The following is a 13,421-nucleotide window of genomic DNA, read 5'->3' on the forward strand; positions in this document are numbered from 1 at the left end:
GTGAACTGTAATTAATCCCCAGTGCTAGAGATGGAGCTTAGTGAGAGGTGTTTGGATCATGGGGGTTGGTCCCTCAAGGTTCGGTGCTTGTCTTTGTGATAGTTCTCATGAGATCGAGTCATTTAAAAGTGTGTGGCATCTCTGTCTCCTATGTCTCTCTCACTCCTGCTTTCATCATGTGTTGTGCCTGTTCCTGCTTTGCCTTCTGCTGTAAGTAAAAGCTCCCTGAGGCTTCTCCAGAAGCTGAGTGATGTCAGGACCATGCTTGTGTGGCCTGCAGAATCGTCAGCAAATTAAACCTCTTTTCTTTACAAACTACCCAGTCTCAGGTATTTCTTCAAAGCAACACAAGAACAGTCTAATACATATTCCACTGAATATCAATAAAATAGGAATCAATGAGTCCACACTGATAGAAATAAAGAGAAAGCTCTTCCTTACAATAAAATGCCAACTAATAAATGAGGAAGAAACGATGGAATAGGAAAATCATCATTTGGCAACCACAACAATAAACATCAATGGATGCTAAAGATAGTGGCGAAGGCTGTAAGAATACTGTATTTACATAGTCTCAGAGTAATTCCTCTGTGCCATCCCCAATATCTGTAATTATAAATGTGGGGGGGGGGGGAGGATAACTTTTCAGTGAATAAACGTGGTAAAAATCATATATTACTCAATGGTTAATTTCATCAGTGATGGGACAAATCAACATCCTGTGCCACCTGATGAGATGTAGACAGAAGAGCACAGCATCACTTCTGTGATATTTCTGCCAAAGATAGATAGACAACCTAAAAACTAATTAAAATAAAACATTAAAATAGTGCTTCAAATTGGGTGACAGTCAACAAAACGGTTCATAATATTAAAAGTTAAGGTCATGATGCTCAAGGAAATACTACTGAACAACCTCCGCATTAGGGATACTGAAAAGACCAGACTGCTAAATGCTGTGTCTGATTCTGAAATGAATCCTTTTGCTTTTGGAATTTTGGCAAAATTTGAATGGAGTCCACGAGTAAAGAGTGCCTGCCATTTCTTACTATTTTCACAATTTTACTAAATTTAAAATCATTTTTAAAAAAATTAATAACCTTACCTCCATCATCAAAAAGCCACCAGACATCAATAGTATTCTTTCCTTGTTTTTTCTGAAACTGTGTACTAGCTTCAAGAAGCTTTTGGTCAGCTACATTTAAAGGCACAATAGGGCCTTTGGATTCTAAAGGATTAAGCAAAAAATAAAATGTAAGCAAAGTAAATATTAAAGTCCCTTCTGCTGAATTCCTATCGTTTCCTAATTTTTGTATATTCAGATGTTTATACTACAGACAATTCAGACAATTGTATATGGCATCTACCATAAACTTTCAGTTGTTTATAATAAAAGTTTACTTTATAAATGGCTAGAGAGAAATAACTCCTTACAATAGCTAAACCAATCCAAATTATCTGCCTAATTACTAATATTTTCAAGCATTCTGAATGAATGTAAGAGAATCATAAATAACAAAAAATTACACTGAGCTGCTAGATTTTGTGTTTTGAAAAGCTGTTTTAGTCAAACTGGACAAATCAAGTTTATACTTGTTCTGTGAAACTATTTCTTTGGTAATCTGGTATCTCAATAATTTAAAGCTCACAACTTTTTAAAAGACAAAGTTGTTATCTGTCATAAAAATGAAAGATGGGAGTTGAAGAACATACTAACACATTTTTACAATGATCACAGTGAAACCTTAGTCTAAAGAAAGACTTCTAATTTTTACCTATGTTTTGTCCCCAATAGGTGGAACCCAATTCTAAAGCCATATAACCACCACATCTTTCTCTGAACCACAGAAAGATGGTGGGAGCTCCTTGGAAGGGCACCCATCTGCTGCAGGCCTGAGAACAGTACACCAAGGAGTTCCCATTTATATTCCCAGGAGTCAAAACAAAACGAAACAAAAAACAGCATTGATTCCGTGAGCAAGCAAATGACTACCATGAAACTCCTACACCAAAATTTTAAAAGCAGAAATCCATACGAGGACATCTGATTACTTCTGCAGAATGTCACTTTTCATGCTGCTGTGATATATGCAAACATGACAAATGATTTTGCACGATGAAATAATATGGCTACCAAACCACACTGCTCCATAACTCTCACCTCTATCTCCTTCTCATAAAATTCATGTATGTTGACATGACTGTGTATCTCCCAAACGCAGCACGACTGTGAGAAATATTGTAATTTTTGAAATGAAAAATACATTAGTATCAAAATTGAGGACTTGGCTGGGTACAACTGATGGTAAAGAATGCAAGTGACACTGCAAATAAAACCTGTTTCAGTGTCCCTACTTATCATCTAAACCATGCAGTTTAAATTAAGAAAAAAATTAATACCGGCTGTCTGGGTCTGAATATTTCAGAAATGCTACGAGGATTGAAAAGAATTTGTCTGTGATATAACTCCATTTCCTGGGAAGGCTTACCTCTTTTAGACTAATAATACTTTTTCTAATCTGCATTCACAGAACTGTAACATTACCTCACCATGAAAATAAAAACCAAGGTTAAAAAAAAAAAAAAAAAGAAGGGAATAAGGCTGGAGTTAAAGAGTTTACAGTATGAAAAAGGGATTAAAATAAAATGATGAAAAATGCCTGCCTTTTTTCAACAGTGGTTGAGTTGCAGTCTTGCCATCCTCTTCCTCAACTAGATTATGTTTAAAAAACACAAAAATATGTTAATTGCCTTTATATTAATAAAATAATAAAAATGTAACTAGAGCACATTTATAAACATAGTAGGAAGCAACAGTCCACTGAAAAATAAGACTGAAGATTAATATTTTCTGCACTGAGTGCTGAAGCTTCTAAAAAGCACACATATTTGAGACCCCGCCCCTACAGGATGACTAACACTTCTAAATTTCTGTAAAATTATTTTATAAATTTCAGCATGTTTTTAAAATTTTTACACTTTCATACTTGAGAAGATGTTGAACTGTGGCTTATAAAGTATAAATGACATTAAACATTGATATTGCAGATAATACATAAATTTTAAACATGCCACTGCATCACTGTGCAAATAACCGAAGAGCAATTTTAGAAACATTTAATGGATATTTGTTGTTTGTAAAAAATTAATCACCACTTGAAATATTAAGAAATTTGATCAGAGAAGTATTTTTGCTTTATATAAAACGCCAGGTTATACAGGAGTGATTTTTCTCAAATATATAAATGTATATGTGTATGTATATATTTGTGCATATATTTATCCATTTATATTTAAAAATATCTACAAATATTTTTCTGGCATTAAAAATTTTCCTAATCTCATTCTGTTCCCTTAATATAAGCTTGTATTAAAATATTTGTTTACAGCATATAAAACTCCGGACTTGGACAGTAGAGTATACTGCAGTGGGCTCTGGAGTTAGACTGCAAGATTGCAATCTTCCCTCTACTCATTTTACTAGCTGAGTGAGCTTTCGTTACTGAACGTGCTTTTCTCATTTGTAGAAAGAGGTGTTAGTACCTACCTCTTAAGCTTGTTATACTAATGCAAGTATTAATGCACTAAGCTCTGGGCCTGGCAGAAAGTATTTAAAGGGTGTTCTTTATGACTCCTTGCATGATGTATGCTTCAATAACCAAGACAGACACAGCTAAATACTGCAGATTTATAATAACTACACAGTAATGTCTCTAATTCTGAATACTTTTTAAGATGTATACTTTTCTATAATATCTATGCTGCTGACTTTGAGAATAACTGACTAAACAGAAAATAAGCACAAAGCAAACGCTAATTTCTTAAACTTGTAATGGAAAAAGAATCAACTATATTTAATTTTATAGCATTCAATATTGTTCTTATAAAGCAGATATTTAATGGCATTTGTCTTTGATAATAAAAATTATAACTATGGATATGCTGCATTTGTTTAAAAGAGCTCAGAAATGTCAAGGAAATCTTGACATTTAACAATTATAAAGTAAGTTAAAGGCATTTAGATTTTTACAATAAAAAGGTAAGTAGAAATGTACTGGCTCACTTTCCTGTTCTATAAAAATAATGATTTCATAAGATTGTAACATATATTAATTAGCTAATATATGGGTAACATCCACTATAATGTGGGTGCATGGAGTAGATGCTTGATATGTATTACTTCTTACCCTCCCATTAAACTTCACCTATTAATTCCCAACAGATTCTGTAGAAAAAGAATGTTTGAAGCAAAAGAAAAAAACAAAAAAGAGGAAATGAAAGAATGTATACTGCAAACTAAAATAAATGCTGGAATATAACAGTTATCAGAATCAGTTTATAGAATTTTGAGGACAAACAAAATAAATTATAATCAAGCCAGCAAAGAACCAAAAAGGAAAATGGGTGTGAACTAAACTTTACTAATACTCTATGCCAATAAGGTAAATAAGAAGGAAAGAAATAAAAAGCAACATTACTGCTTCTAAATAATATAGAAGAGATAAACTGCACAAAGACATGATTGGTCCAAGGTTACAATTTCAGAAAAAGAATGGGAAATACTTTGCAGGAATCAAAAGTATGCTATAGTCTGATGATTTACTCTGCAGATTTTTTTCTTGTTGCATGTCAGCTAAGAATAGGACAGATGGAGATACTAGACCGAACAGAGGTAGGAGAGTGAGGGTGGGAGAGTAAGATTTGGAAGTCATCCTTCTTTTCTTCTCAAACATGACACACAGATTTGTGGATGAAATTATGTGAAAGTTTCATGAGTTTGTTACTTTAAAATTACCATATTCTTTCCAAATTCAGATTTAACCTATGCTTCAAATTAAAATGTTTTATTTAAAGCAACTATAAATAAAAACACAGAGGCCATATTAGTAAATATTTGGCATGGTTTCTGTCTGATGATCTACTCTAGTACCTTACACAGCTAGTCATTTTGTAGCCATTTCTGAAAGCCATAAATTCTACCTGACCAGCAAGAAATGACCAGTACAAGTTTGAGAACAGGTTATTTTTATAAGACATATTATATAATTAAAAATATTTCTCCCAAATTAAAACATTACTATTAATAAGACTTATTGTTTGAATGAAAATTACCTTTGTGTGTAACCGGTTTTTCACTGAGTGGTTTGGAAGTATCTAAATCAGATTTTTTACTATACTCCACACTTACTACCACATCCTTGGTGCCAGGTGATTTCTCTTGTGATGACAGTAATTCTTCTGTAGACACAAAATTATTTAAAATAGTATCTAAGTCATATTTTAACTGTTAAATAAGGCATTATGGTTTAGTAATAAAACTATTATGAAAAAATAACTTTGTTATAAATGCCTTCTTAAACAACTATGATAATCTGTTTGAAATGACTATTCATTTAAATACGTAAACCACAACTAGGTTACAGGTTGAATATTCTGATCTGAAAATCTGAAACTTTTTACATACCTAACATGATGCTCAAAGGAAATGCTCAATGGAGCATTTCAGATTTTGGATTTCTGAACCAGAGATGCTCAACTGGTAAGTACCATGTAATGCAAATATTCCAAAATCAACCTCCTCCCTCCAAATTCTGAAACCCTTCAGGTTCCAAGCATTTTGGATATAGATACATAAACTGTATTTGAATTATGAGCTAGAGAATTAGTAATGAGTACAAGTCATAGAACAGTAGAATCTGGTAGACAGTAATATATAGTATGTGAATCAATTCTGCTCTCAAAATCAGTACATAAAAAATGTAAAATGTAACAACTGTCCATAGATATATAAGATGACAGACAATACTGAAAAATTATACCCACTACTATAAAACCAAGACCACCGAATACAGTCTTCCTAAGTTCATGGTGAAAGTACCATTTTTTTCCTTTTAAAGTAGTTTTTCTTCATTTTCTCTTTTTGTCAGTTAGTAAAGATTTAACTTCCACCACACACATATGTATCACAAAGACAAATATAAAACTGATAGTATGTCCATAATCCTCATCACTTTTTTGTGTAAATGAAGAGAGAGAAAAGAAACTACATGCCAGCACTATGCTAAGAGCTCACAGGCCTTAATCTCCTTTTTAATCTTAACAACCAACCTGTAAGGTAAATACATTTTAACAGATAAGGAAACTGAGGCTTGGAAGTCACCAAATTTTCCTAGGCTACAGAACATCTAACAGAAAAGGCTGAGATTTTTAAAGCAGATTTGCCTGACTCCAATGCCTATGCCCTTAATTCTTATGCCCAGTCAAATTCCTGTTTTAAAACTTAACGATGAATAATAAGGTATTCAAAAACATTTCACAATGATTATAAATACATGAAAATACTTTCTAAAAGTTTCAATCACATTCAAACTTCAGTAAATGATAGAACTATATAATTTATTCATCAAACTGTGATATGTGAAAGGGAACACTACTATTTATGTTGAGTTAACAGGTATAAGGCACTCTAAACCTCAATTCTGGTAGAGCAAGAAATAATTGAATAATTTGCCAAACCTACTCCAGATTACTGAAAATGCATATTTGGTTACATGGATAAAGACCTCAAAGTGTTTCTTTCAAAACTGCAGACTGCCCTTAAAGGGGTAAAGAGAGGGAAGATTAAAACAATTCAATACAGAAGCAGATGCCTCTTAAGTATTTAGGCTTAGCTCATTCTGATGATTTGGTTAATTAACTAATAGGCGTAATATGTTATATATGTAAATTTTCTTAAGCTTATAATTTCTTAAACTACCAGAAAATCTTCAGAGAATATAAAAATCTTCACAGTTGGTTTTTTTTTTTTTTCCTGCTTTGTTTTGTTTTGAGACAGTCTTGCTCTTGTCGCCCAGGCTGGAGTGCAATGGAGCAATCTTGGCTCACTGCAGCCTCTGCCTCCTGGGTTCAAGCAATTCTCCTGCCTCTGCTTTCTGAAGCACACCTGGCTAATTTTTGAATTTTTAGTAGAGACGGGGCTTCACCATGCTGGTCAGGCTGGTCTCAAACTCCTGATCTCTGGTCATCCACTCACCTTGGCCTCCCAACATGCTGGGATTACAGGCATGGGCCATGGTGCCTGGCCATAGTTTTTATAAAGTTGGCAAAAGTAGTAATTATACCTTACTTAGGCTTTAATCTTCACTTCCAAAAATGCTTTAAAAGTTACACACTATATTATTTACATACCATTCCTGACATGTCAAAATTATAGTAATGATGGGAGACAAGAAAAGTACATAGAAAGGGGGAACACACAGGGAGACGTCGGTAGTGACAGAACAGTTCTGTATCCTTATTGCAATGGTGGTTACACAAATGAACACATAAGTGGCACACAACCACACACAAGAGTTGTAAAACTGCTGAAATATGAAAAAGGTCCGTGGATTGTTCCAATGTCAATTTCCTGGCTTGGATACAGTACCTTAGGGTAAGGCAAGATATTACCATTGGGGGAAACTGGATGAAGGGTACAGAGGACCTCTCTACTATTTTTTTGCAATTTCTTGTGAATCTATAAATATTTTTAAATTAAAAAATGTTTCTTTAAAAAAATTCATTAGGTCTGCTGAAGATAGAAAACATGACAAAGTTTAGGCTTCTACTATCAATATGACTCTGTATAAAGCATACTTTTATAAATATGAAAATGTCTAATGATTTAGTGGTCATTTAAAAATTTTTCCTCAGGCTATTTTACTTATGTCTTTAAAAAACCTGGCCAACAGACAAACCTAACTAATGTCTGCCTCTCCTAAGCTTATCCTTTGGATTGAATTTTATTCTCTCCAGTAATAATCACTAACCATCATCCAGGCTGGTACAAAGAGAAAACACAAACTTTAGTGGAGCCAAACAGATGTGATCTTAAAATGCCATATAATAAGTCCATGACACATAATTATTAAAAGTAATGACGAGTTTGTGAGAATATAATTTTCTAACAAAGTAGTTTATTTTTTTAATAAAAAACTTATTTCAAGCAAAATTTACCTTGTCCTTGAAGATGAGATATATCCAGACCTTCTTTTAGGCGAATAACCACTACTCCATATTGTATGTCAAAGGCATCACTAAAAACAAAAAACCAAACAAAAACAACAAAAAAAAATACAAAAATTTGTGTTATCCTCTATAAAATAAAGATAATAGTAGATGATCTCTAAAATTACTTTCAGCTGTAAATGTCTGATTTTTAAAACATGCTTTGAAAATCACTAAATCACTTGTTGAGATATGTATGTTAGTTTCAAATCCCACAACATTCCCTTCTGTAATACCCTTGAAAACTACTTTTCAGATCTTTGCAGTACTGACATTATACGTACAGCAGTGGTTTAAAGCAGCAGCAGTATTTTTATCCTTCTAAGTTAAATTATAGAAAAACTACTTTCAGAATCCCGCTATATTTATATTTGGGCTTATACCATTAAAACCAAGAGAAATACATGAAGACACACACACAAAAACCTACATGCTACTGCGAATGATAGCAGGTTCCAGGATATGAAGAAATTCTTTTTGAAAAGACTGAGGGAATTTTAACATAATTTTTAAATTTTTACAAAACTGATTTGAACAGTGGTTCAAAGATTTTACATTCATCTGCAAATACATATTTACCTCTCCCTTTTTTTTTTTTTTTGATAGAGTCTCGCTCAGTCACCCAGGCTGGAGTGCAGTGGCGTGATCAAGGCTCACTACAACCTCTGCCTCCTGTGTTCAAGCAATTGTCCTGCCTCAGCCTCCCAAGTAGCTGGGAGTACCGACACGTACCACCACGCCTGGCTAATTTTGTATTTTTAGTAGAAATGGGGTTTCACCACGTTGGCCAGACTCCTGACCTTGTGATCCACCTGCCTCATCCTCCCAAAGTGCCGGGATTACAGGCATAATCCCTTTCATTTTTAAAAACACAATTGAGAGCATTCTATACACACAGAAAATACATTAAGATTTCCAACACAGTTTTAAAACCAGGCTTAAACCCTGGAATCTCAGTTATGAGCATAAATCTTCATTTTAATCCAAGTTTTTCTCAAATCTACTGAATTAATTTTAAATTTTGAAGCGTCATGTTGTTCTCTGAAAGTGGTAACAGGCTTAACTTTCATCTTTAATTATTATTTTTCATTGCACAAGTAATAAGTATTCACTGTAGACACATTAAAAACGATATATGAAGATATAGCTATATGAAATTAAAAAGGCTAAAATCCAATAAAATGGTCAAATTATTACTCTTAGTGACAAATGGAAGAATGTGTTCAGGATATAATATATGGTTATAAAAGGTCTTTTGTTTTTAAATCATGGAGAGACAATCTGGCCACATTCCTAAGATGAGCTAACTAAAGTTAAAAAAGTCACTGGAGAAAGAAATTTAATAGGCAATATTAAATAGATGGATATATGATAGATGATATAGACAGGTAGATGCATGGATAGATGGATATGGTCTTTGAGAGAAGCAAAACAGAGTTTAAGGAATTAATTTAAGGAATTAATCTTTCTCAGCTGTATCTTGAAAGATCTCATTAATACTAGAGGAAAAAATAACTACAGGTATTTGAAAAATTGGTTAATCGGCTAAATCAAAATCAATTTCTTTAAAGCTAGGGAATATAGCTCCCCAAGTTTACTGTTGATTAAAATGAATAAATGTTTTTGTTATAAGCTATAAAAATTGATTTGCAGCTTCAGATCTTATATACTACTAATAAAAACAACATATAAAGCATACCTAAATTGCACAAGGTATTTAAAAATCACAGCTAAAACATCAGTGGAAGTGCAACAAGATAAAGAATGAGGAGTGTCACTGCTTTGAAACTGCTATTACTTTACATGGTTCTAAAATCAGAAAGTAGTATTTCACCTATCCTTTAACTGCTGCCTGATGTACAGGAGTCATGCTCAGAGTAATACTCAACTTTTCAGAACACTCACTCACTTTACCCCCTAGAAGGTCAGAGTCAGAAAGATCCCTTCCAGTGTTCCATTATGAGCAACTACACCTAATAATGTGACAGGCATATGAAATAATTTGTAAAAAATGTCACTTTTTCTATTTTTTAGGACAATTACTTCATCTCACTGCTCTTAGGTCTTGAGAGAGAAAAAGCATAGCCCACGGCTCATGGGTTTCATGGCTCATGGACCACATTAATCTTTCTGTCCCTAATCCCTATATATACAGAATACAGAATTAGAAAGCCACAACGAGGTTTTGCTTACAAAAAAGTTAATAAAACCAAAGCTCAACAGTAGTGACAACATGCAGCAAATCAGCGGTTTTAATTTTACAAAAAGCATTTAACAATTAGTTGGTAAATCTTGTTTATCATATATATTACTAATCCATATAAAGAGGTCCTTTAAAAAGTAGAGTATGAGATCCAGCTGCTTCCTCAAAGACTTTTCAAATGTCACTAGTAAAACCATCACATGTGAGACAGGTAAATATATGCGGTTATAGCCAAAGATACAACAGGAGTTCCAGCAAGGAAGTGACTCCAGTGAGAAAAAAGGGTGATCAGATCAAAATTCATAGAGAAAATAGGACTTACACTTTAATCTTAAAGCTACTTTGTAAATAAAAGTGTTTTGTTTGTTTTAAAGGACAATTTTAAGAAGTGGACAGTTCTATTTCATCAGTGCCTAGGATGAGAAAAAAACCTCCTCAAATCAAGTATGGCATAGTGGAGAGGGAACGCTTATCTTCAGTATAAACAAGATAAACAGGTTAGGCAAATCTTAGAATAGTAGGAAAACAAGTACTTTTCAAGATTAAGAAGAAAATCTGGCAAAAACAAAACAAAAAAAGGTTGTTTTTTTTTTATTAAATAACTCGGTTTCAAGAAGCATGTGGTAGATTACATTCAACAGACACATCCACAAAAATCCACAAACAGAATACAACCAGAAAGACAAAGTAGCAAAAGAATAAAAAAGAACACACTAAGACCAGGGGTCCCCAATCCCCGGGTCATGGACCAGTGGTGGGTGGGGCCTGTTAGGAACTGGGCAGGCTATGCAGCAGAAGGTGAGCCATGGGCAGGTGAGCATTACCACCTGAGGTACACTCCCTGTCAGATCAGCAGCGGCACCAGATTCTCAAAGGAGTGCAAACCCTTTTATGAACTGCACATGTGAGGAATCTAAGCTGTGCGCTCCTTAGGAAAATGTAATGCCTGATGATTCTCAATTGTCTCCCATCACCCCCAGATGGGACTATCTAGTTGCAGAAAAACAAGCTCAGGACTCCCACTGAGTCTACATTATGGTGAATAGGTAATAATAAAGTCCACAATAAATGTAATGCGCTTGAATCATTCTGAAACCACAGCTCCCACCACTACCCATGTCTGTGGAAAAATCGTTTTCCATGAAACTGGTTCCTGGTGCCAGAAAGGTTGGGGACTGCTGCACTAGACAACCCAAAAAACAGAAGTTACAGTGAACTCAAACTTAACTCTTCAAGATGGTAGAAAAATAAAACATGTAAGTACATTTAAATAAAAGAAATGTAAATAACTTAGTGAATGAACCAAATGATGAACTGCAAAATTTGTTTGGAAGGGGACCAAGCCTAAACAGGGGTGAAACACCCTTCCTCAGCACATTATAATGACAGAGTTTAGGAGGTGATGGGTCTGACATTCGGGAACTCTGCTCAGCAACAGCTGCAGGGATAGGAAAAAGTTTACAAACTTAAATGAGAAGCCAGAGTGTATACATGTATACATATACATACATAGGTATGTGTGTGTGTGTATATATATATGCACGTATGTAAAGAGACAAAGATCAATAAAAAATTGTTAATAGATTATCAATTTAAAACCCAGATGATCTGTGTGATTCTTTTTGTTCTTATATTTCCATTAGAAGAGACATGAGAAACAGGCTCCAAAAATTAGGGCAAGCTTTCAAAATTAACATTTTCTAAATGAACTGTATTACTGAATTAAAAAATACTTACTGAAATAAGTTTATATACATATCCACATCCCTCATATCTGCTTGCAACCAATCTTTCTTAAATCCAAGGACAAGTGTGTTTGGCTTCATACGACCAAGACCAGCAGCCTAAAATATAGGGTCAGTATAACTTTACAGATATATTATTTTCAACAAAATATTTTCTGAAGTGATAAAACTGCCCTCCAAATTGACAGCTTCTATAGACACTCTCAGCAAACATTCTTCAGCATTGCATATATGCATATTTACTTATAAATTACATATACTACTCCACTGATATTACCTATAAGTAAACATACACAAAAATATAATTTAAAAACAAAATACTTGAAAAGTTCTAAATGTACATTTTTGTACTTTTAGGATCTACCAAAATTTTCATATTTTTACTAAGAGAAATAGAATATAATTTTAAAAATTATAATACAGTGGTATTCTCATTTATATATTTTGATAACAGCCATTAAAAACTACAAACAAAAGTCCAAATGAATGCAGTTCTGAATCACATCAATACTAAAATCTGAATTTGTTCTACCAATCATGCAAAAGTTTTTGCTGACATTTGGCTAATTTCCTTCCTCAGTTGTTCCATCAATTTTTCTTGTAACCTCATCAGGATTTGCAACTCAGTATGTTTAACAATAGGGAATCAGTTTCGGGGTCTCCCTTCAGCCCTTCCTGGATACCAAAATCTGCAAATGCTCAAGCCCCTTATATAAAATGGCATAGTATTTGCATATAACCTACATATATCCCCGCTTATTCTTTAAATCATCTCAAGATTACTCATAATAGCTAATACAATATAGTTATACTGTATTTTTAAATTTGTATTATTTTTATTGTTGTATTATTATTTTTTCAAATAATTTTAAGCCATGGTTGGTTGAATCTGTAGATGTAAACCTGCAGACACAGAGGGCCAAAGTATCCCCCCAAATCCACTACAATCTAAGATTTCTAAACACATCAGAAAATTCTGTTTCCAAGATGGTGTGCACACACATTTTAGATTTTATTGTAGAAAAAGAGAAATAAAAAATTGTCATTTTAACCATTTTTAAATGTACAATTCAATAGTATTAATTATATTTGCAATGTTATATAATCATCTATTTCTTATATATCTATGTTATATATCTTATATATATCTATTTCTTATACATCTGTTATATAATATACTATTTCTAAACATTTTTCATCACCCCAAACAGAAATTCTATAACCATTAAGTAATGATTACCCATCCCCTTCTCCCTCCAACCCTTGGTAACAGCCACTTCTGTCTCTATGAATCTGCCTATTCTAGACATTGTATGAGTGAAATAACAGTATGCGTCCTTGGCATAATGTCTTCAAAGTTAATCCATGTTGTAGAACTTCGTTCCTTTTTATGGCTGAATAATATTTCATTTTACGTACACACAACA

At 33.4% G+C, this 13,421-nt stretch overlaps 1 protein-coding gene across 2 annotated transcripts in view; it reads right to left on the minus strand.

Annotated features, from left to right (window-relative positions):
* Nucleotides 1-13,421, minus strand: part of SLC12A2 (solute carrier family 12 member 2) — a 105,707-nt gene that overhangs the window by 9,361 nt on the left and 82,925 nt on the right. The window contains exons 18-22 of one of the 2 annotated variants that reach the window (XM_033181364.1): nucleotides 11,987-12,093; nucleotides 7,996-8,075; nucleotides 5,113-5,238; nucleotides 2,665-2,712; nucleotides 1,106-1,228 (exon numbers count right to left, since the gene is read on the minus strand). In XM_033181364.1, the coding sequence (XP_033037255.1) occupies nucleotides 1,106-1,228; nucleotides 2,665-2,712; nucleotides 5,113-5,238; nucleotides 7,996-8,075; nucleotides 11,987-12,093 (484 nt within the window). The remainder of the gene's footprint in view (nucleotides 1-1,105; nucleotides 1,229-2,664; nucleotides 2,713-5,112; nucleotides 5,239-7,995; nucleotides 8,076-11,986; nucleotides 12,094-13,421) is intronic. The other variant, XM_033181365.1, reaches the window with a different exon arrangement.

The sequence above is a fragment of the Trachypithecus francoisi genome, unplaced genomic scaffold, assembly GCF_009764315.1.
Source record: "Trachypithecus francoisi isolate TF-2019V2 unplaced genomic scaffold, Tfra_2.0 Lachesis_group2, whole genome shotgun sequence".
Taxonomy (NCBI): domain Eukaryota; kingdom Metazoa; phylum Chordata; class Mammalia; order Primates; family Cercopithecidae; genus Trachypithecus; species Trachypithecus francoisi.